The sequence below is a fragment of the Histomonas meleagridis genome (assembly GCF_020186115.1).
Source record: "Histomonas meleagridis strain 2922-C6/04-10x chromosome Unknown contig_53, whole genome shotgun sequence".
Taxonomy (NCBI): domain Eukaryota; phylum Parabasalia; order Tritrichomonadida; family Dientamoebidae; genus Histomonas; species Histomonas meleagridis.
The window spans coordinates 79,671-103,650 of record NW_027150896.1 but is presented as its reverse complement, the minus strand read 5'-3'; the positions used below and the strand labels follow the sequence as shown (position 1 = coordinate 103,650).

Sequence of the window (23,980 nt, the reverse complement as noted above, 5' to 3'; positions counted from 1 at the left end):
ATGAAAAGAAGAATATCAAATGTAAGAAGAAAATCAACATATGAAAAGCAAACATCAATACAGGGCAGAATCCGTGATGGCTTGTCTCAGCTATGGAGGTTTGATTTAAAATCTTTAATTTCATCCAAATCCACAAATAAGCAACAGTCGAATTCACCAATCACCGATATCACAGTAAGCGCTGCCATTGTCTGCTTATTTCATCTCGAGCGTAATATGCGGTGGGCCGGTTTAGAGTTATCATCACGACATTATTGTTGGACTGATATGAAGAATCGCGACTCTGCTTCAGTATCCGAAGCTGTAGCGTTTCAACTCCGTAATAGTTTAGCAACATATGTCCAAGACAATGTCTTTACATTAACAGATCCATCCCCGAACAAAATCTTACAATTATTTCAACAATTCCAAACATTAGATCCAAGTAATCGATGTCTTTTCATTTTTAATGGACATGGTACACCAGAACCAGTTACCGAAGATTCCTTAATTCTTCCACCAGATGAAGGATTTGATAAGTCCGAATTACCAATATCGACATTAGTTAACTCATTACCTATTCCTGGTTGCTTTATATTCGATGCAGATTTCAGCGGCGGTTTATTTAAAACTTTTTCAGAGGCCGCTAACGGTCGCGACCAAATAGCGTTTTTTTCATGCGGACCAAACGAGTGCTTACCGCACCGTATTGGACTGCCCTCTGATTTGTTCACATCGTGTTTGCTGACGCCAGCATATATATCAATGTTATGGGGCTCTAGACAATTTTATGCATTTGATTCAGGAGGACTTCATCAATTTCAACTTAACCAATTCTCAGATGAAAATCGGGTACACCCACATTTGCTGTTGTTTTCTTATGAGATTGAACGTCTTCTTCAATGCCTGGTGAAAGCAATGGCATATTCATCACTGACACCAAATAATTTGTTCGATTTGTTTTATCGAGACCAAAAAGTCGGGAAGTTATATGTCAACTTTTGCGTTGCACAACGGATCGGTAGTGAAATTGGCTTTACGCCAATGTCATATCCGGAAATTCCAGATTTCTCACGACATCATTTATGGGATTTTTTTGACTTATATTTGGACACAGTGTTGTTTAGACTCACAGAAATAGAATCATCGAAAAGTATTGGGCAACAACAAATATCAGAAGATATGACATTTTTCTTAAGTAATGCGTTAACTACAATTGAGAATTCACTAGAAATGAATTTTTTGGAAGCAGAAGTTCCAGAAATTTCTTTGTTACCATTGATCTTACTTGATACAAATTTGATTGAACGATCAATTATTTCGTTTACTAAGTTTATTGACACTGGTGTTAAAGCGTTACGTACTTCGTTATGTTTTGGGATTTTACCAATTTTGTTATCGATTCAAAGTCAAAATAATGTTAATTTATTAATCCCTATTTCATATTGTTTTGCCAAATTAATTGCTTTTGCGTATAATAATTCGAATGAAAACTTAATTCCTTTTACTTGTAGTGGTTCCAAATTAATTAATTTACTATTAATGAATACTAACAATTCTATTTGTCTTGTTTTAGCCTTAATTATATTAATTACTGATATAAAATTAGATCCAATTGAAGAAATGTCGACGATTTCCACAAACATGTTTTCATTAATCCTAAAACAAATCACAAACAATTCATTAGTTGTAAAGTTTTGGATTTTGATGTTTGTCTCAAATTATTTAATTTATGCATCAAAAGAAAATCAACAAATTCAACAGATACCCATTGAAAAAGTTGTACTTTCAACCGGCAAATCATCAAGCTGCGAGATTCGTGCAGCCTTTTTATCTGCGTTAACATCGATTATTGATTATAAGGATAACATATTTCAAAGTTTTGGATCATTATTTTTAAAAATTTTAGATTTTTATCTTAATGAACCTTCACATATAGTACGAATTCATTTATTAATATTATTAAAACATTCATTAAATAATACCTCGATAACAACAGAAATCAAAAATAAGGTTTTAATAATGTTAAAACTCCTCGAAAATGATCCGCATCCAGAAATATATTTAAAGGCAACTGAGTCAACGTCCGAAAGTTTTGATGTTGTCACAACCCTTTTAAAAGGTTCATTTGATGCGTTTATTGAATCGGAGTACCCCAAAATCTCTGAATATACTTCTCCACCATTTTCTATGCCATTAAAAGAAGAAAGTATCTCATTCATTGATATCTTTATTGACACGTCTAATTCCAATTTCAAATTTTCGGAAATTGATTATTTTGATTATAATTTACCTATTACATCAAACATCGCATTTTTTGGTACTGAGAAACTTGTAGTTGGAGATTCTGATGGTAATTTAATCATTCGAGATTATAGTAATCATACTAATGAATTAGTACATAATTCATCCAAATTATTTAGTTTAGTTAGTTGTAAACATACGATACATAAAATCATTCCTATTAATGAAGCATCATTAATCTCAACACGTAAAGGCGACATATCAATTGTCTCTAATTTATTATCAGTCACCCCAATAATTGCAGATTGTTTTCAACTTAAAACAGAGAATTTATTACCAACAAATAATTTACCAACACTTGAATTATATCATAATATATTATATGCATCAATTGAACCAAATATAATCCAACGATGGAATGCAGAATTATGTTATTATGATACTCCAATTAAAATTAAATCCGATAATTCATATAATATAAATGTAATTCGATCAGTACAAAGTAAAGATAATATAATTGGAATTGGTTCAAAAGATTTAAAATTCATTGATATAAGAGACTTAAATAATATATCAATAGTTTCATGTATCAAAAAAGAGCCAATTGACTTTAAGTCTTGTTCACAAAACCAATTCATTATAACGTTTAAAGATGGTTCATTATCAATGATCGATATACGAATGCCTTCGCAAGAGAATTTGTTGGTGAATAATATGAACGCAAATACCGTCGACACGTGCATGTGGGCGCCAATTACGTTGTGTAGCAATGGAAATAATTTGGCAATCATAGACATAAACTCGAAAAAACAATTTTCGGTGCTGGACGCATTGTATACACAGAAAAGAAATCAAATAAAAATTAACGTGTCGGCGCTGAATCAGATGACGCCGGCATTGGGTTTCGTGGCAAATGGTACGTCGTTCCATATCGTGGGAATTGTAAGTTAATATATATATATATATAATATATAATAGAAATTTTGTTTGTAAATATATTTAAATTTGTTTTTGTTTTCACATGTTTAAAGGAACGATTTCTTTGTTGAGGTAACCAAAAAAACGCATCGAACAAACACGTGCGCTCACATCGGTTTTTGAACATATTCATGAATTAACAAATTTGAGTTTTGAGATTTTTTGTGTTTTATCCATTTGAAATGGGATGTATTCTATGCTGTTAGTATAAGTTCCTCTTCATTTTACAAAGATTTCAGGAAAGAAGACTTCTTAAACCAAAAAAACGTATCATGCAAACGGTCGAATATGTCCAGGAACAAAATTAAAAAACCTGTGACAGAAATCCCGTACGGGAAGAAGGGTCCCGCAGTAACAACAGCTGTGCAATTTGAAAGAAAAAATCTAGGAGATGTAAATACTCAAAGTATTAAAAATTATGAGCAAACACTTCTAAAAACACAACAAGCAACAACTGCCAGAAGAACAGAACAAAAGAAAAACGAAATGCACAAAATAGATTTTGATGAAGTAAGTAATTATTTATCTCTTAAAATTCATGATAAAGAACAAAAAATTCAAATATACCAAAACAAGCTTAAAGATGCTCAAAGGGACCTTGAAGAATTGGTTGAACGACTTCAAGCAGAACATCAACAATTAAAAGAATCTCAAGAACTTGAATTAAAGCAATTAAAGAACACAATAAAATCAAATAAACAAAGACTAGCTTCACTCTCCTCGATTGCAACTCTTGAGTCTCAATTTAAAAATGAGATTAATGAAGCTGAGCAAATGCTCAATAAGGAAAAGGCAGAACAAAACCAGCAACTTTCTAATACCCTTACTGAATATTATCTTCTTGACGTCAAACATCAAGCAGAACTTCAAGAAGCAGTTGAACAAGAAAAAACGAAATATCGAGAAATGGCTTATGGAAACATTGAGAAAACAGTCATTAAAATGATGAAAGATATTGATTCAGAGATCAAAAAATATTCAACAATGGTTACAAATTCCAAATCAGTTATTGGTGATAATTCAAAACTTATCAATCTTAACAAACAACTCAAAATGGAAAGAAACCTTCTTAGGCATCAACATGATGAACTTACGGAAAAAATCACAAAAAATAACGAAAGAATAAAAAATTTAACAGAAGAACTTAAAGAAAAAGATGAATTTCTTACATCACTTGTCGCATCACAAAAAGAAGAAAGTGAAGTGATCGATCAGGGCACCCCAACAGAGGAAACAGAGCGCCCCGAACAAACGGTCGATGACGCATCATCAAATCGAGAAGTTATGTTGAACAATTTTTTTGAAAAATCTGTTAATATCTTATGTGATTCTGTTGTTAAAATCCTTATTGTTATGGACCCACAACATAAAGATGATTATAATTCGTTCCATCAATTGTTTGAATCATTTGAAGGAAAGAAAAAAGAAATTCGATTTCTTCTAAGTAAACTTGGAAATCTTACATTTGATGTCAATGAACAAATGAAACTTTCTACGATTGGCACAATAGAAATTGAAGGTGCTGATCAAGAAGTTTCCAAGAAAAAGATCATTGAACCCCTTAAGAAAGCAATTCTTAATTTTGCAGCACCGATTCCAACAGATGAATTTCCGGATCTTATTGCCACACAATTTTTCCAATAAAATTTTTGTTTTGTTTTCATGTACTTTTTAATTTACATAAAAATGAACAAATTCCGGTAGCAAAAATACATAATGAACTAATTGAAGGTATTGTTTCGATATATAATTCAGATGAATGATGCTTTAAAATTACAATATGTTCTTTATCATTATCATCAACAAGAATACAATTTTTATTTGATCTTTTAGCTGTTCTTCCATTAAGATTTAATGACCATGTTGAAGCAGCAGTTATTTTAGGTTTTCTGTTTTTTAACTTTGGCGAAATATCATTTGGTGGGAAAATGAAAACTAATTCAACATCTCTTGGCGCATATTGGATTTTTGATGGAATAAATTTCATTGTCATAATTTCATCACCAAATTCATTACCTTTTCGTAGTGAAAAATTGGTGAAATTATCATAAACACGAATAGTCCCACAATCATTTTTATTACTAAAATGATATTTATTATCACTCGATATATGAATAAAATCCGTGGAATATAACGTTTTAATCTTTGAAGAAAGAATGACTTTACCGCCGAGAAGAAGTTGAAAAATAGTCCTTTTGCCATGAAGTGAAAGTTTGTTCTCGCGCCGAACTATATATGGGATAATACCTTTTGGAACTTTGTGGCCCGGAAGACGAATTATTGTAGAGTTGAGTTCATGAATCAAAGAAGGATCATCAATTCCTTTATTTGGTGATTCTTGATTAAACAAATCTTGGCTGTCGAAGTCGGGTATTTGACTAATTATGTTTTCATCGGATTTTATATCTTTGTCTTCCATTTTAGATTGAATTTCTTTGCTTTCTGTAAGTTGTTTTGTTTCATTGAAATTACCTTCACTTGATTTATTTCCTGTAATATGATGGTTTATTTCTTGGGAACTCTTATCTGATTCACTTTGAGAATAAATTATTGCATCACTGTTTTCTGAATCAGTTTGAAGATTTAAATCTGTTCTTTGAATAACTTGAATACCATCACTTGAAGAACTATCAGAACTAAAATAAATTACATTTCGTTTTGTTGTTTGTTTTCTTATTGGTGCATAATTCAAGAAGCCATTGGATTTTGTATTTTTTAAACTATTATTTATACCCTTGGAAAGTAGTTCATCAAAAGTATCTGAGTTATCGCTTGAATCTGTGTCAATAAAAATGTTAGATTTCATATAAAAGGACGTTTAAAATTTGCAAAATTCAAAACACATAACATCAACAAAGATTTAAGCAGCAACATCCTCTCTACTTACTCCTTTTATAGACTTTTTGATAAATTTTCGTTTTTAATTTCAACTTTCAGTGCAGCTCATTAAATCATTTGGTCTCTCGCATTTGTGATTTCGTACATCTAATTTATAAATATAGAAATTTAATCATTTTATCCATCACATTTAGGCTATTAATATACTCATATAGTTTCGTATCTCATTTAATCATTACTATCTCATTTTATCTCTCTCTTTCAAATGATTCACTATATCATTTTTTGCATTTTTGTCGATTTTGTTTAATTTTTTAGTATGTATCTAATAATAGTTTTTGTGTTTTTAAATCTTTGGTTATATGTTTTCGCTTGTTGTTTAACTCTCTTAGTTTATTACTTCAGTTCTTGAATATAAATCCGATGATTTTTTGTTTCAAATCGATTTTATCGTTGGAAATCTGACGTTTTGCTCCACCTATTTTTTATCTAACAAAATGACATCTAAATTATTTTTTTGATACTAAAATTGACAAGGTTTGTTTGTAGCAATTTTGATATTAATGTTAAAAATATTTATTTATTTAATTTAAAATTTTTTTAATAATTTCATATTTCAAAATAATATTTGGAAATTATTTATATTATTTCAAACAGCACTTATTAAAGCATCCGAAAAGGGTCATACAGAAATAGTTAAATTACTTCTTGAACAAGAAGGAATTGATATTAATGCTATAACTGCTTATTTATTATATTTAAGATTTATTTTAATAAGTTGGAAATTATTTCAATAACTTATAATTTATTCTAATAAATTTTTATTTCAAAATAATATTTGGAAATTATTTAAAATATTTGGAACAGCACTTATGAAAGCATCTAAAAATGGTCATATAGAAATCGTTAAATTACTTCTTGAACAAGAAGGAATTGATATTAATGTTAAAGATATTTATTTGTTTTATTTAAAATTTATTTTAATAATTTAATATTTCAAAATAATATTTGAAAAATATTTCAAATATTTGAAACAGCACTTCATTATGCATATGAAGCTGGATATAACGAAATAGTAAAATTACTTAGCGAAAAAGCAGATAAAGAGGAAAATCATAAAGAAACAAATATGTAAAACTTTATGTTCTAAACATTTATTTTATTAATTTTCTACCAGTACAAACCTTCCGTTCTTACCTCCAGAGTCAAAAAGTGTTAATGGTGACGTTAATGCACAGAGATTGTTTTCACAATTCATTCTTTGTTCTTGCTGAATTTCTTCAGGCATTTCGTTCCAGTCTTCTGGTGGTATTGCAATGAATTTTGCAACTAATGCCTTGCTGACTTTTACATTAAATGTTTCTTGAGTGTCTTGATTCGTCAGTGAAACATATACCGAAAAGGTTGGCTGTGGATTAGACTTAAGTTTAAAGCTACTTAAGCAAAATACATGAGCATTAACTTTCACATTTGAAAGGTTTGCACTTTTATCTAAATTATTCAATTCTTGAATGGTGTAAACCTTTTCGGGCGGTTTTGCCGGTTTAAATAACGGTCGCTTGTTTATTGGCTTATCGTCTTTTAATGGAGTTCCATTTTGTTCTGTTTGTTGTGGCTTATTTTCTTGCTGATTAGGAGGATTTCCCTCGCTTTGTTGTTGTGGTTCGTTTAATTGATGGATAATAGGCTTTTTCTCTGGTTGAGGTTGTTGAATAGGAGGCTTTTTATCTATTTGTGGCTGCGGCTTCTTGCGCTCTGTTTGTGTCGTGTGTTTCGATTGTGAACTTAAATGTTTCATGTATGTATCAACAAGATTTGGAGAATTGTCATTATTTGGAAGTAATTTGGAAGGCTCTTGTTGCGGGGATGGTGATGGCGTTGGCGTAGGTGTATGAGTTGCCATTGCTTTAATTAAAGGTGGTTTTACATTTGGATATTTAATAATTGGATTGCTTGGATATTGAATATCAAAATTATGTGATTCAATTAGTTCTCCAAAAGTACTTTCTTGAGGTGCTTCAGCTGTAATACGTTCTTTCTTTTCAATCTGAATATCTGAAAAACCGCCATTTATTTGAACATTATGTTCATTCAACATAAATACACCATAGCACACAACAGTATTATTGCTGATATGTATTTTTTGACCTGGCATAATAGAAACTGATAAATGTGGAATTTGAGTTTCTGTAACTCCAACTAATTGAAACCCTCCATCACTTAAATCTATCTTGAAAGTTCCTTTCGGGGAACTCTCAAAATTTATTCTTTTTTCATATGGAAGTGAAATATCTACAACCTCGTTAACTTGAAGAACAACATTATAAGGAAGAGACCAGTAAGATTTTTGTGCAAGTGATAGGAAGTCATCATGTGGCTCACATGAAAGAGAAATATCTGTGTTTAAAAGTTCTTGATGAATTGTATCAAAATCATTTATACCATTATTAAATACTTGGTTAAACCAACTTTCCTTGATATTCCAACCAAGGCTTTTTAGTTTCTTAATAAATTCTGTTTCTGTTTCACCCATTTTTCATGAAATTATTAAACGTAATTTCCATATGGTGAACGTTAAATATTTTTCACAAACTTTGTTAGGCTTTAGTGATGACTGCTTGCTTACCAGGAGATAATATTCCATCATTTACCGAAGATCAAAAGCAATTTATAATCAGCCAAAATGATGTTAATTTCACTACAGTCCTCGGATATACAGAAAAGGAAGATAATTATACGAATTTTCATATATGCCGAAAAACAATTGTTCCGAAAGTTCATGATATTGTAATTGGGCGTGTAATTCGTGCCAAAAGGAAAGAAGCTCATCTTGTTTTGCTTACTACAAATGGTGTTCCTCTTCGATCACCACTTCTTGCCGAACTTCGGTCAGTTGACATAGCCGAAAAAGATGTTGACAGTCAAATTGCCTCACAGTTTTGCCATCCAGGTGATCTGGTTAAAGCTCGTGTTGTAGCACTTGGAAGATCAGGATTTTATGCTCAATTATCCACAGCTGAAGAAGGACTAGGAGTTCAAAAGCTTGAAAAAAATGAGTCATGAACTCTTCTCAGATTTTCCATTCCTTTCCCTGTAACTAAAAAGTAACAAATCCCAATTCTTTTTCCAAGATTCAAATTCTTCGTTAAAAATATTTTGAATTTGAGGTAATTCGTCAACTTTTATAATTGGAAGTAATCTATTAAGTCTTAAATGGTTAATTATATATTCACCTGTTTCTTCGTTTAATACATATATTCCATTTTCTGTTATTCGAGCAATAGCATTAAATTTTGGTGCAGGAACAAATTGTGAATTTACATAATCAAGTGAAACAAAATGTAAAAATGAGATTTGAAAAGGCAAACTCATTATCGAAACAAGTTTTGATATTTGTTCTTCATGAGATTTATTTTCTTTAAACAAATTAGAAGAAATCACAGAATAAATAAAGTTTGGCCATAAGTTTTCCATTGGATATTCTAATGAGAAATTTATAAATTCTGTTTTTATTTTTGGAAAAGATTCTTTTAATGCTATTTGATTTATTTGGTTAAAAATATGTGATGCTGATGTACATATATTCATAAATGGATCAGTAAAAGTAATACTTTGATATACTTTTGTTCGTGAAAGAATTGGTATTTTTATATTAATAATTCGTTGTGCTTTAAATCCATTTATTGTTGAAAAATCAATTTCAAACTGAATAAATTCCAATAAATTATTTGTGTATTTATTTTTATGTTTTAAAGTAAAATTAAAACATTGGTTTTCTTCAAAAGATATTGACTTAGGTACATGTAAATGAATCTTTAAGTTAGAAATAAAAGGATATTGAAGAGAATGATTCAAAAATAAAATCATTTGTTGAGTGATTTCTTTACTATAAAAAATATTACAAAAACTCATCCATTCTTTAATATAAAATAATGAAGTTTGATAATTTCCTATTAAAGCAACAGAACATGGAATATTTGGTAAGGGTTGTATCGAAGTTAACGGTCCTTCAAATAAAATTAAAAGTTTTGAATTTTCAAAAGATTTAGAAAAATCAAATAAACTATTGAAATTACATTGATTTGAAAGAGGTTTGGGATCAAAAAGAATTGCTTCTTTTGCTTCAGACCAATTACCACATAGATGTTCAATTTTTGTTGGCAAGAAAAATTCATCTGATATTATAATTTTCCATGATTTTGTTTTAAAATCATAAACTTGAAGAAAAGAATCAAAAAAAATTACTGAATAATTATATATATCATTTTGTATAATAATTAAATCTAATATTGGTTGTATTTTTTTTACAACATTTGTTTGTATCGAAATTATAATTGTTGGTTTTGGTCGATTATTTGATTTTTGAGGAGTTACTATATCATAAACTGCATTATTATATAAAATCGATGACTTTGCAAGAGTGTAAGCTGTTTCTTTTGAGTTTGATGAAGGAAGTATTAAATTATTTATTGAATTACAAATATTACATTTCCAATAAATTGATCTTTCAGCTATTGTACAAAATGGATTAAAGCAAGTGCCACAATGGGTGCATTTAATATTATCTTCAATATATGAAGGAATTTGAAAATCAAAAAAATTTAAAAAATTTAATTTAAAAGTAATTATAGGACTACATATTTGAATTGGCCAAGCCATCATTGATCTTGAAACAAAATTATATATTATTTCTTCTTTAATCTCTTCTTTATTTCTCATATTTTCTCCCGACCAATATTAGGGTGTCCCATAAAACTTAAGTTGCTTTATGTCCAAACCCTATATCTTCCATTCAGTTTTAGGGAAATTGGCAGGCGACTTAAAATCCACAGTGATACAAGAAATCGAAAAACGGAAAGATGATAATGATACAATTTTTGGAAAAAATCTTATAATTTTTTTTCAATCTGAACTAAGAGATTTACAAATATATTCATCAATAATAATTACACTATCAAAAGCAGCACTTTATAACATACCAAATGTCCTAGCATATGTTTCTAAAATGACATTAGCAATTCGACATACAAATTATCGAATATTTGATAAATTAAATTTTCCTTCGAGTGTTCCATTACTTCTTAAATTATATTCTGAACTTGAACAATCCTTTGAAATATTATTTTTAACAGATATCATTTCAACCATAATTTCAACAAATCCACTGGAAACTGATCCAGGGAATCTAATATTATGTGGTATTGATCTCTGCATGTTTCAATTCTCAAATAATACATTCAAAATTGGACAAAGTATTCTTGAACAATGGGCCGTAATTTTTTCGAATATTTCAAAGACAAATCCCAACACTATTTATGTTAAGATTTCCAATTATGTTATTAACAAAGCCGATGCCTTCTTTAGTTTATTACAATTTATTCGACTTGATTCACCAAATTGTCAATATGACGATTTATTAGAATTAATCATTTCATTAACAAAACGGTCCAATAAAAAGCGCAAAAGTTTAACAGCATCAATGTTATCATCAATATCTACTTTCATATTAACATATCCAGGCGATCCTAAAAATCTTGAATATTTTCGAACAGTTTGTGATTCGATTCAATCCTCAAATCCATTATATCTTGGAGCTCTTCAATTAAAGTTAAGTTTATTAGAGAAATATAAAGAAAGTAAAGAGACTATTGATAATTTTTGTAAGGAAAAAATATTTCCATTAGCGAAAGTATCGGAAAATGGAATGATATTAAGTTCAAAAGCATTTATTCATGGAATGTGTAATTTCGATGTTAAACCTGACTCAATATTTTATTCATGGAATCCATATAAAAAGGATTCAATCATAGACATTGAAGTTAATAATAATTCATATTCAATCCAATTGTTTATGAATGTTTTTTATGATTCTCCTTTTTTTTCTTCATGCCAAACAATCATTAGAGATATTTTAGTGCATTTAGCTTTAGCTGATTTTAATTCTTTTATTAATGAAGCTGTTGATAAATTTTTAGAATATTCTTCACAAGAAAAAACATTTGATCGATTTATAGTATTTCTTTCGATTATTCCATTTTTTCACAAATATGAAGAATTTTCAAATGAATTAATTCATCAATTATATGAGAAAATTGGTAAAAAAATGGAAAATAATTTCTTTGAAATAACAAATTTGATATCTTCTTATAATATATCATCTGAAATGTATAACTTATATTATGGAATTATTGAATCATCATCAAATACTATTTTGAAATTATATTCTAGATTAAAGAAATTAAAAATTGGTTCATGTTATACATTTTCTCCATCTAAAAAGACAAAAATTAAATCGAATGATATTGTGAAAATTTTACCATATTTATTACGTTCTAAATTTTATCATTCGAAAGAATTAATTCAAAAAATTATATATTTATCAGCTGTTTCTGATTCATCAATATCAAAACCTGCATATCAAATATGTAATCAAAACTTAAAAAATCCAGAACATCGATTACAAATCATCGAATGTTTATTAGAAACAATTACTGTTTATCAAAATTCAGCAATAGTATTTACATGTTTATCATTATTATGTGATAGTATAGGTGAACTTGAACCTGATCAACCTAACAATAAAGATTTCAACAATATTCGATATCGAATTGAGTTTGCTGCTTTTTTAGGTTTAACTTCTGAACATCCAATGGTTCGAATCATTGGTAATAAACTTTTATTAAAGGTTAATAAGTTATTACAAAACGGAGGATTTTATGGTTATATGGAAACACATATTGCAGCAATTGAATCGAATGTAACACATAATATTTTGTTGACAAGAATTCCAAAACATCCTGGAAGTGTTAAATGTAATGATAATGATATACATTTCCAAGATGCTTTATCATCACGTTATCAAGTTCCATGGTTCTATTTCTTATCTGAGTTAGGGAAAGTAATTTTATCTGTTAATTATATACCTTTTTTAAACCAATTATATATGTTATCTGAAAATTATAATGTTAAAAAAACTCATTTTACTAATGGAATTTTAGTTGTTTTATTATCAACTTCTAATAACCCACAAATTAATAATAATGAAGATATTCAACAACTTTATTTAACAACAAAATTTTCGAATACTTTTACTCCTTATTTTTATCAAAATACACTTAAAATTTTACAAAAATGTTTCGAAGATTTCCCTAATAATCAAATTCCTATATTTAAAATAATACAACATGCAAACATTAGTATTGTTCCATTAATATTAAATTTGTTATTACCTTCGAATAAAAATAATATTCAATTCATATTAAATAAAGATATATTTCCTTGGAAGAAAATTATGTCATCGATTTATTATTTCTTTCGATGTTATGAATCGAATATGCAAAGTAAAACGGAAATATTAGAGCCAATATTTAATATATTATCATTATGTTTTACTAATATTAAGTCATCATTTATGAACTTATTAAATACACAAATTATTGATATGATAAACACATTAAAATATACAAATCATTTATTACAATATCTTTATTCATTAACAATTACGTTTGAATTAGCACCAAAATTATTAACAAATGAATCAATTAAATTAAACATATTTTTATTGTTAATACAAATAATCGAAAACAAACTATTAAAAGAATCTAAACCTAAACATTGGTTAGAAATTAGAAGATATGCATCAGCTGCTTTATTACCATTTGTATCTAATTATTCCATAATTAAAAAAGATAATTTATTATCATCACAATTAAATCCGGATAAAATCATCAAGAAAATGATAAATTCGGAAAGGATTGGTTATCATGTATTATCACCATTTCTACAAAAACATCAATTTTTATTATCTAATTATATCAATGCATGTTTTAGACATCATCAATCAAAATCGGATTTCTTTTTCGATGCAATTTGTTCAATAATACCTAAAATTGATGGATTTTCTCCCGATTCATTAAAAGAAAAGTCACATGACTTATTAAAGAATTCGGGATCATTGTTTTTAGTTGGTTTATTCCAATTACAAAAAGGTTCACCTTTAGCACGAAACTTTTTATTAAACTTTTCTTTGATATATATAACAACATTTGCGAAGGCTCAAGAATATCAAGAAATTCAACAAGTTTTGGAGAAGTCTGAAGATATCTGTTTAGGTATGATACAAAGTTTTGGAGAAAGAATTGCCGAAATTATTGTAGATTCAGCATTTAAACAAATGAATCATCCGAAGTATCAAGGAACTATTGAAGTAATGATTGAAACGATTACTCCTTGGATAAAACTTTTCGGCATGTTACCAAATCAAATTGGTTGTGTGCCAACATTTAATATAACTGAAAAAAGATTAACTCGAAATGAGTTTTTAAACTCTTTAATGAAATTGACGATAAATAATCGTAAAGAACATGACTTCGAACATTTGGCGAATTTGTGGGCAATTTTGTTCGAAATTTCAATGGAATCCGATATAATTCCACTTTTTATAATGGAAAACGATGACGATGACATAAAAACAATGATTTTTGATCGTTTACTTGATCGGTTCCCTACTCAAATCTCAAATCGATTATCACAAAGATGTTTCTTTTCATTTTATGCTTATATTTCTTATCAAAGGAATTTAAACTTCGAAAAAGAGTTTTGGATTGTACCATTAATAATGAAAGCATTGAAACATCATAAAGAATCAATTCAATCATATTTACCATACATAATACAATTTTCACTTTTATTCCATTCGAATTTGACACAGTCTTTACTTAAAAGAGTTACTAAAATTATGAACATAAGATACACACAAAGAACTTTAAGTCCAAAATCAATAAAAATTATTGTATCACAATTCCAAAAGAAACTTCAAGAAATGGATGTAAAAATATTTAACGGGGAAAACCCAGTGAATATTTGGGCAATGGAGGCAATGCGTTGGGTTATTGGTAGTCGAACCCTTAAACATTCACAAACTTCAATAATCATTTTAACACATTTGAAGTATAACATTGACAGTTCGATCATTACAGAGTTATTAAAAGGTATTTATAGAAGCACAAGTTACTTTTTAAGAAATAGTAATTCATCTGAAAAAGGAAGTTACGAACCTTTTTATGATTATATCAATGATACATTTTCTTTGTTTATACAACACTTTAAAGGTCATGAAAATTTATGCTTAAATTATGTGAATTCATTTTTCGATTTGGTGGTATCACTGGATGCTTATTTCTCGCAAATTATTCCGTTGTATAGACTTTGCTTGAGTTCACCGATAACTCATCGAGCTTCAAAATCGTATTTTCTTCGTGCTTTAAGAACTTGCTTTAACTTGCTTGAAGTTGATGCTAAGGCTAAAGCAACTTTCGAGGAATTCCTTAATAAGAGTAATTCTGTTGATTTGAAATTTGTAAGTTCTGCATTATCACGTAATTGTACTTCTGAAAATGATCAAAAAATGGTACAGTCCGCTGATATTGATGTCTTAAATAGAGTGTTATCTCATTATTCTTTGATGATTAGTAATGGTTCGAACGACTTAAAAAAGCGAATTTTTTCTTTATCACAACAAATACTTAAACGGTTTAACGATATACGTAAAAAAAGTTCAATTCCAACCGATTTAAAGCGTTCAATTTCAAATAAATTTCCGAATTCTCCAAACGATGAAATTTTACAACAAAGTTATTACCACTCAGACATAAGCGAAGCTGATAAATTCGATTTAAACAAACAAGCACTCGTAGTAATATTTAAAGAGGCTGTCAGAATGATGCCTGAAATGTCTGAAGCTCTTTACTTTGTTAAAGAAGTATCAATTGTTGATCCTTTATTACCAACAATCCCAAGAATCGATAACTTAAAATGGAATGATATAGTGGATCCAGTCGCATCTAATCTTGCCAATTTGGTTAAACAAGAAAGTGTTGCCCCTGTAAATTATTGTCAAGATTTGGCAGCAATTTCAAGTTTGTTGGAACCTGTAAATGAACCAAGAATTTTACCTTTCACAAGTCAGTTCGAAATGGTGAATAAATTACAAAAAGAAGAAAAAGAAAAATTCCCAAATAAAGTCGATAAATGGATGAAAACATTTTCGTCATTGGGTTTGGAATTACATAGGAAAATGAGCATAAGAATCTCCCCAAGACCAAATTCACCATTCGCAAACTTTGAGGTGTTGAAATTACCCAAAGCTTTCGTACCAGATGAAAAACTAAAGCCGAAAATAGAAACAAAATTCGATAATATACAATCTTCGGTTGATTTCTTAAGGGAAATTAATCCAAAATTGATAAAAAAGAATAATGTTTAAATGTTAAATAAAGGTTTAATGGAAAATGTTTTCTTGTTTTGTTTGATAATGAATATTTCTTTTTGTGTTAACTTAAAATTGTCATAAAAATCAATGAAAAAATTTTGATGTAAAAATAAATCAGGCAAATAAGTTGAAATATAAGGTGAGAAAAGTATACTGACCACATTGGTATTCATTGAAGTCATAGAAATAATAAATTATTTGACATTATGATGATAAATTATCACAGGAAACTTATTAAATGTTAATACAAGATAATGGAACTGATAAGGAGCTTTTAAAAAAAACAAGGAATTAAATGACTAAATTAAGATGGGAAAAAGATTAAAAAAGAATTTTGTTTATGGTTTTTAATAAAAAAACAAAAAAAGCCATCAGAATGGAACCGAACCTTAACCTCATTCAGCGCCCGAGAGCGAATTGTCACACGGAACGATTCCTATAAGTCTTCATCCGACTTTAAGTAATGGTTAATTAATTTATATCAGTGGTTGAAGTTACTTAAGAAATGATCCCAGAACCACAACCAAAGAATTAAAAATCAAAAAGTTAATAATCTTTATCATTGAAGAAATTCAGCTTTAGATTTAGCTAAATCTTACAAATCTTCATTTTGGATACAATTAATCACCTCGCATGCTATCAACTGTCCATTGAAGGATGGGCAGTGTTGATTTGGTGTATTTGTTTGTATCTTATTCAATCAATTGATATCAAATACACAAATATTTTTCATTATATTCCATACCACTATTCCGAATATCTTTGATTTGTAGAAGATAGTAATGTCGAATTAAAAAAATTGTTTAATTATTTCAAATATGTTTGAATCACAGAATTCAAACGGTTCAAGCTCGATTCGAGCTCTTCTTGTAACACAGCAAACACAGGGTGAGACTTCACATATTCACCATGTACTTTAGTTGCAGCAGCAGCCGCTTCCAAGAATTGTCTAAATATATTTCTTAATTTTGGCTTATGTTCATTTTCTTCACCACTACCAAGGAACACTTCTGCAATTTTTTGAGGTCCTTCATTTACTTGTACTAATAAAGAACCTTGTAATAATAATTGAATTGCAGGTGCGTCTTTCCGAGCAATTTCTTCTGTTAATAGATCTATTTGTTTCTGTAAGTTTTGACAACTATATTCAATTGGGGAGAATGTATAAGTTTCTATATTTTCTTTTGGAATTTCAACCCTATTCACAATAAACGGCATCGGGTGAGGTGTTGTAAAAATAAACCGTTTCAGCCAACAATTTTCAATTGACGATTGCGAACTTTTTGAGAACGGTAAATCGAAGTAAAACTTTGAAATATTATGATTTTGTTCGAAAACCGTAATCCGTTTTTTCCTTTCTTCTGGAGTAAAGTATTGATTAACCGACTTAACGTGCACGTAATATTTATCGTCTTCGAATTGAGAAGGATCCAATTCTTCTCCTTGGTTAGAGATGACAACTGTTTTTCCTCCTGCATCATACTGTGCGCTCTTTTGTATTCTTTCGCATACTTGCCATAAGTTTGCGAATTTAGTTTCTCTGTAGATGTAATTAACGACACCTTTACCTCTTTGAAATTGTACTCTATAATAAGTACCAAGATTTCTATCAGTTGTTGAATTTACGTTACCTATAACTTTCCAAATGAAACAACCAGTATTGAAGTTCTTCTTTAATAGTTGCCATAATTGTCTTGACTCAGCTATCGGTAATAGTAAAGTATGTAACTTTGCCGATAATTCAAATAAATTCGCACGTTTACACGAATCTTGAGCGTTTGTTATCAAGTAAATCATTGAATACTCATTGAAATATTTTGATGTACAAAATCCTTTTAACTTTGGTATGTCCTTTAACAGATCTTTTGGATAAATTTCGGACATAGCAGAAGGGCAAGGGATACAAAACTTCTGTATTGGGTCCTTAAAGTTTTCTGTTATATGCCCTAAATGGTATAATGATTCTGCAACTAAAGCAGCTGCAGTAATTTGTGATGTAATTGCTTCACTATAATATTGATTTTGATTATTATAAGCAGTTAATTGTAATAACATTTCGACTCTTGCATCAGGAGAATTCCGTAACAAGTCTGCCTTTTTTAATAATAAGTATGAATAAGCATCAGAATTCGTTTCTTTTAATTCTTCATCATTTAAATCCTTATTAATATCATAAAGTTTCTTAATGAACTTATAAAACGAAGAATCTTTTGCAATTTCTAATGTATTTTCAGTTGGCGGAGACTTAAAAAATGTACGTGCGACTAAAGCGTTCATTCTATTATTCGTCCCGTAATGTTTCTTTTCTATTTTCAACAAACTTTCTAATAATTCTACAGTATCATTATCGATTTTTTCAACTAATTTATGTATTATATGTTTTAGATTCGATTCAGAATTATTAAATACAATATCAGTCGATTTAATAGTAAATTGTAATAATATTTTATGATATTGATGCTTAAGTAAAGGTGAAACTTCTTTATCAGCAATATAAGGGAATATCGAATTAAATGAATATATATTTTGATGATCTTGAACAAGTTTTAACATTAATGATTGGATCGCAAATGATAAAAACTCAAAAATTTTCGGATAATTAGTTAATGGATTTGAATTATCATTTTGCGCCTTAAATAAATCATTTCGTGTTGACATACGTAAAGAAGCGAATTTTCGAGTTTTTGGTGTTTGTTCAAATTCGATTGGATTTATGATATCAGTATCTCTTAAACTTGCGGTCATTGTCTTAGTAATATTTTCACTATTTGCAATTTTTTTACTTGTTTCTTTAATCGCATTTTGTTCAGCATCTGTTAATTTCGATGAAAACTTTATTAATACTTTTGATACATTTGCGAAATCTTTATTAAAATCATTAATTTTATTATAATAATATATATAATGTGCGACTGCTAATAAATATACTAAAAATGATTTACTTGGATAAGAATCTAATACATCTTCAATAGTACCTATAAACTTTAATAATGGTAATAATTGTGGCGCAATTTTTAAATGTTCTGAAGGTTCGAATTGTAATAAAAGATCGAAAATTAACTTAAATAAATCATTAGTATGTTCTGGTATATTAATAGCAGCTTTAATATGTGGCAAAAACAAATCTATAAATAAAGAAGAGCCATTAATAGGTGCTGTTAAATATAAAAATATTTTCGGTGATACAAACGTTTGAATTATATCTCGAAAACATTCTCGATCATAAATGTTAGTAATACCTTCTAAATTTAAGTTCATATGTTTCTCTAATAATTTAAATACTAATGAATGATCAATAAATTCGAATAAATCTTTGTAAAAAAAACATAAATGTTTGTTAATAGCATTACCTACATATTGTCCACTATCTCTAAATCGTGGTAAATATGATGATAAAGTAGTTGTAATGATTGATAATTGATCAAAATCAACATTTTCATTCTTTAATAAAATAGACTTTGTTAATAATTCTAATAAAAACCAACAACAAAAGAAATCCGATCTTCGTTGATCAAACTCTGTCTTCTTTAGATATTGATTCCATATTGGTATAAATCGTTCATGAAATGATTCTTCACCATTATGACGTAATGCGCAAAACTTTAAATAAAATACTAAATATTGACTTTCTGTTTGATTTCGTTCTCGTTTAAATACTGATAAGATTTGGACTAATGCAGTAAAGCCTTCATATTTACCTTCATTAATTTGTTTAATAATTTCATCTAAGACTGTATATAAATGTGGTAATAATAATTGTGAATTAGGGTGGGTGGTAAGTTTAGCTAAATCACCTTGAAAAACTGTATTAACTTGTGGGTCAGATGTATAAATAGAACTTCGTAAATTAATCGAAAATATAAATTGATTACCTTCAGTGGGGGGGACGATTTCGTCGGGTGCCCCAGAGTACGATATGCCTGCTTTGTGAATGCCGTTTTGTATAAAAGTGCCATCAGGGTTAAATAATGGATATACTAAGCAACCACATTGACGACGTGGATTCTTAGCTTTAGGCTTGACGGAGGCATGATGAAAGAAAACTACAAGCTTGGCGGTTTTAGGTAATGATAATGGCAAATCAACTACAATGTCTTCATCAAATTTAGGACTGTCAACATGATATTGGCATCGTGTGGTATACACTTTTTCGCCATTAAAACCTGGAATTGGATTATTATTTGAACCAATTATTTGTATCTCAGCAAGTATATTACGACCACGTGTACCACGTGGAAAACGGAAATGGGCTTGGATAGGGTGTATTATTAAATCATTAATAAAAGATGTATAAGGACATGATGGAAATTCAAAATAATGTCGAAGTGGTGGAATTTGTGAACGCTGTGGAGATAATACAAGGGTTAATTCAAAAGGAACTGTCTTTTCATGTTTAAGGCTTTGTGAAAATGCTGTGGAAAGATATTGGTCGGAGACCGTTTGCGTTGCGTAAAAAGTGTCAAATGAAACTTCAACTGGATCTCCAGTAGAAAACTTAGGATATGGCTTACTAGACCATGCAAATGTGATGGATGTAAGCTTTTGATTACATTGTTTAATGTCAAGTTCAGCAGCTTGTCTATTTGAAGAATTTGGTTTTTCATAATATTTCTGAAGAGAAGCTCCAGCTGATCGTACGAGAAGACGATCAAGAGAGACAATGATTTCAATCCGCTTGTGAGTTGTTGTAAATGGTAAGGGTTTTTCATTTGGAGCATTGAAAATACTTGGAGAAATAAAACTTGAAAAACTTTCAAAAGAACTGGCATTAGGAAGGAATCTCCACGTTTGTGAAATTTTGTGTTGTTTATCCATATCCCATAAAAAAAGGTTTACAATAATTGGTTCAAAAATTTGTGCTTTTGAGGAAAGACGTTGGAATTTTGCTGTGTAATATGAAAGCTGACCCGGTTTAAGAATACCTACATCAGTTCTTTGATCTTGTAAGGGGGAATATTCAAGTTTTTGAAAAACTGATAGTAAAGGAGGTGCTACCTTAACAATGTCTTCAATAGTTTCTGGTGTTTCTTCTGGAAGTAAAGATTCATCATATGTAAAAAGGGAAAATTGTGGTGGATTTTCGGCTTGTTTTTGTGGGCTTTGGTATGCATAGTTTCGTGTAACAATTACTGCTGGGTAATCAAAAAATTCAATTCCTGGATGTTTTATATCTTTATGATCAATTCCAGACGGTTTCCATAGCTGAGCTGCTTTCGAAATAGTAAGACGTGATGCTGTAAGATTGTGCCTACAGAACAACTCGGAATTTTCTCTCGCCCATTTGTCTAATTCTGAATGGAGTTGCGAAGGCTTCATTAAAATAATTTTACCCATAAAAGGGTAAAAACCGGAAATTACATAAAAATTGTGAATTCTATTTTTAGATGTTCTGTCATGAATTAAGCAATTTGAATTATTTCAATGTGTAGAAATTATGTTATATATAGAGTGGTGTTTATTATATTTCGTTTTATTTTTTAAATAATACAAAATGGAAAATTCATTTTTAAAAATGTGTGTGTTTTTCTTGACCTAATTATTCATTAAAGTGTTATTTAAATCTATTTAGAAGTCAAATTGAAATTTTATTTTTAAACTTATGAAATGTTAATTTTTTATTTTCTTAACTGAATTTTTCAAGCATTTTTAGAACATGCTCACTTTTCATTCATATAAAGCAGTAATTGTAATAAATAAAAATGTTTATTATTACAAATATGGCATCACAACATAAAGAAATTAGATTGAATAAAAAAAAATTCGTCAATTACTTTTAAATTACTGTATAACGCAAACTTCTTTATCGCCACTGGTTTTCTTCTTTTCCTTGTTTTCTGTTTTTGATTCAAGCTCTTGTTTTTCAATTATCATTCTTGCAAGTTTTTCAAATAGTCCTTTTATCCCCTGTCCAGTTTTTGCAGAGACGTCAAAAAAAGGTATAGATTCGTCACCAATCAATTCCTTTATTTCTGATGGACTGTATAAATGTTCTATATCACATTTATTAAAGCATACAACAATAGGAGCATCGTTTGAGCCTTTAATTTCTCTGATTTTTTTAAACATTTCGGTAAATTGTGAATGAGAATAAGATTCATCATGTGCACAAACAATAAGGACGATGTCATAGGTTTTGATAGCCCACTCTACGCCTGTTTCGTAAAGTTCTGATATTTCTAGAATTTTAAGTTCATAAAGTTTTCCATCAATAACAAGTTTATAACTCCAATCTCGTGAAATTGTTGGGTCACATTCTTCAACATAACAATCATGAACAAGCTTGTCAACAACGCTTGTGATTCCAGTACCATTGTCATTGCTACAAGCCACAATTCTAATTGTCATTTTGTTGTTTCTAAATGTTTTGTTCCTTAATTCAATGCTTAACTTGAATCATGTAAATATATCAAAAAATTGTATATATCATATTTTCAATAGGTTCAAAACATGAGATCTCCAATCATAGAACCCCTGTCTTGTATGTATGTATTCGTAAAATATTCAAATAAAATGTACGTTAATAAACACCATTCGAGATGCTTCCTGTTTATTACCAAATGCCATATCCTATTTATCATCAAGTTGTTTCAATGGATCCATCTCCTTCATTTAGGTGGTGTCCACGCAAAATGCCTATGAATTGGAATTTAATTGAAGATGTTAATGTTGAACAAATTGCCCGTGACATGGATGTTTCATCACTAGAATACCTCGTTCAACACATAGCATTTGCAAATTTAACTGAGAAAGATTATCAAAGATTTAATGATAAAAGTGTATTAAAAGCTTTTAAATTACTTCAACTAGGAGTGGAATACTTAACTCATTTGAAAAGACCACTTCCAGTACAAGCTGATTCTGCTGATCTTAAGAAAGAACTCGGGAAATCACGACAAAGAGTAGATGAGCTCGAGTCTCTTCTTTATGACACTGAACTTCAACTTGAACGAACGAAGTCGTCACTTAAAATATATAAAAAACGGTATGAAAGTATTCAGAGAAAACTTGATAGTGAAGATTTTGATGAAGGCGAAGTGAGAGGAACGGAAAATCGAGACCTAGATCCATTTGCTTCAGTACAAAAGGAAATAAACCAGCTAAAAAAAGTTGTAGAACAGAGAGGAAAAGCCATTGACCAAAGAACAGATTCATGGAAACCTAAACACAGAGTAGGAAAGATTCCTATAGCAAGAGAGGCAACAGCACAACAAATCGAAGAACTTTTCAAAGCGCCACCTCAAAAAAAGCCCCAGAAAATTTATCGCTCAAGAGGAGTATACCCATCTCAAGGATCCTTACCTTCATGAATGGAACTTGGCCATTGAACAATAGAATTCGAGTGTTGGAATAAAGATATTTGATTGACACTTTTTTATAATCTTTACAATAAACTTATTTGGCAGATTTTATTCTTTCTTTTCACGTAAAAACAACGATTAAAATTCGGTCAATATGCTTGAAGTGAACGTTCGCTAAATTTGACCTTAAATACAAAATCAAGCACCTGGAATTAAAAAGTAAAATTATTGTTATATCAAATTAACTTATAGAAAGCTTTCATGTTTAAGTGTAATCTCTTAGTTCTATTATGAGTTTGGATTTCGAAATTATCGTAAAATTTACGAGGCGGCTTTCAACTGTAGATGGAAACAAATTTGACTCGAGTCAATT

The 23,980-nt window shown here is 29.3% G+C and overlaps 7 protein-coding genes across 7 annotated transcripts; 3 read left to right on the top strand and 4 right to left on the bottom strand.

Annotated features, from left to right (window-relative positions):
• GO595_007417 (regulatory-associated protein of TOR 2-like) lies at positions 1 to 4,845 on the top strand (the record flags this gene model as incomplete). The annotated part of the gene is made up of 2 exons (XM_067920879.1): positions 1 to 1,346; positions 3,414 to 4,845. 2 exons carry the CDS (start codon positions 1 to 3, stop codon positions 4,843 to 4,845), a joined length of 2,778 nt encoding a protein of 925 aa, XP_067772327.1.
• Positions 4,846 to 7,201: 2,356 nt separating this feature from the next.
• On the bottom strand, positions 7,202 to 8,572 carry GO595_007416 (recQ-mediated genome instability protein 1; the record flags this gene model as incomplete). Its single annotated transcript, XM_067920878.1, has 1 exon — positions 7,202 to 8,572. The coding sequence occupies one exon, from the start codon at positions 8,570 to 8,572 to the stop codon at positions 7,202 to 7,204; it is 1,371 nt and encodes a 456-aa protein (XP_067772326.1).
• A 77-nt stretch (positions 8,573 to 8,649) lies between these two features.
• Positions 8,650 to 9,102, top strand: GO595_007415 (exosome complex component CSL4; the record flags this gene model as incomplete). The annotated part of the gene is made up of 1 exon (XM_067920877.1): positions 8,650 to 9,102. One exon carries the CDS (start codon positions 8,650 to 8,652, stop codon positions 9,100 to 9,102), a length of 453 nt encoding a protein of 150 aa, XP_067772325.1.
• An 8,014-nt stretch (positions 9,103 to 17,116) lies between these two features.
• On the bottom strand, positions 17,117 to 18,586 carry GO595_007414 (Dedicator of cytokinesis family protein; the record flags this gene model as incomplete). Its single annotated transcript, XM_067920876.1, has 1 exon — positions 17,117 to 18,586. The coding sequence occupies one exon, from the start codon at positions 18,584 to 18,586 to the stop codon at positions 17,117 to 17,119; it is 1,470 nt and encodes a 489-aa protein (XP_067772324.1).
• Positions 18,587 to 19,655: 1,069 nt separating this feature from the next.
• GO595_007413 (Dedicator of cytokinesis family protein) lies at positions 19,656 to 21,625 on the bottom strand (the record flags this gene model as incomplete). Its single annotated transcript, XM_067920875.1, has 2 exons — positions 19,656 to 19,673; positions 19,967 to 21,625. 2 exons carry the CDS (start codon positions 21,623 to 21,625, stop codon positions 19,656 to 19,658), a joined length of 1,677 nt encoding a protein of 558 aa, XP_067772323.1.
• A 462-nt stretch (positions 21,626 to 22,087) lies between these two features.
• On the bottom strand, positions 22,088 to 22,654 carry GO595_007412 (GTPase -like protein; the record flags this gene model as incomplete). Its single annotated transcript, XM_067920874.1, has 1 exon — positions 22,088 to 22,654. One exon carries the CDS (start codon positions 22,652 to 22,654, stop codon positions 22,088 to 22,090), a length of 567 nt encoding a protein of 188 aa, XP_067772322.1.
• Positions 22,655 to 22,845: 191 nt separating this feature from the next.
• GO595_007411 (zinc finger protein DZIP1L) lies at positions 22,846 to 23,616 on the top strand (the record flags this gene model as incomplete). The annotated part of the gene is made up of 1 exon (XM_067920873.1): positions 22,846 to 23,616. One exon carries the CDS (start codon positions 22,846 to 22,848, stop codon positions 23,614 to 23,616), a length of 771 nt encoding a protein of 256 aa, XP_067772321.1.
• Between the last annotated feature and the right edge of the window lie 364 nt (positions 23,617 to 23,980).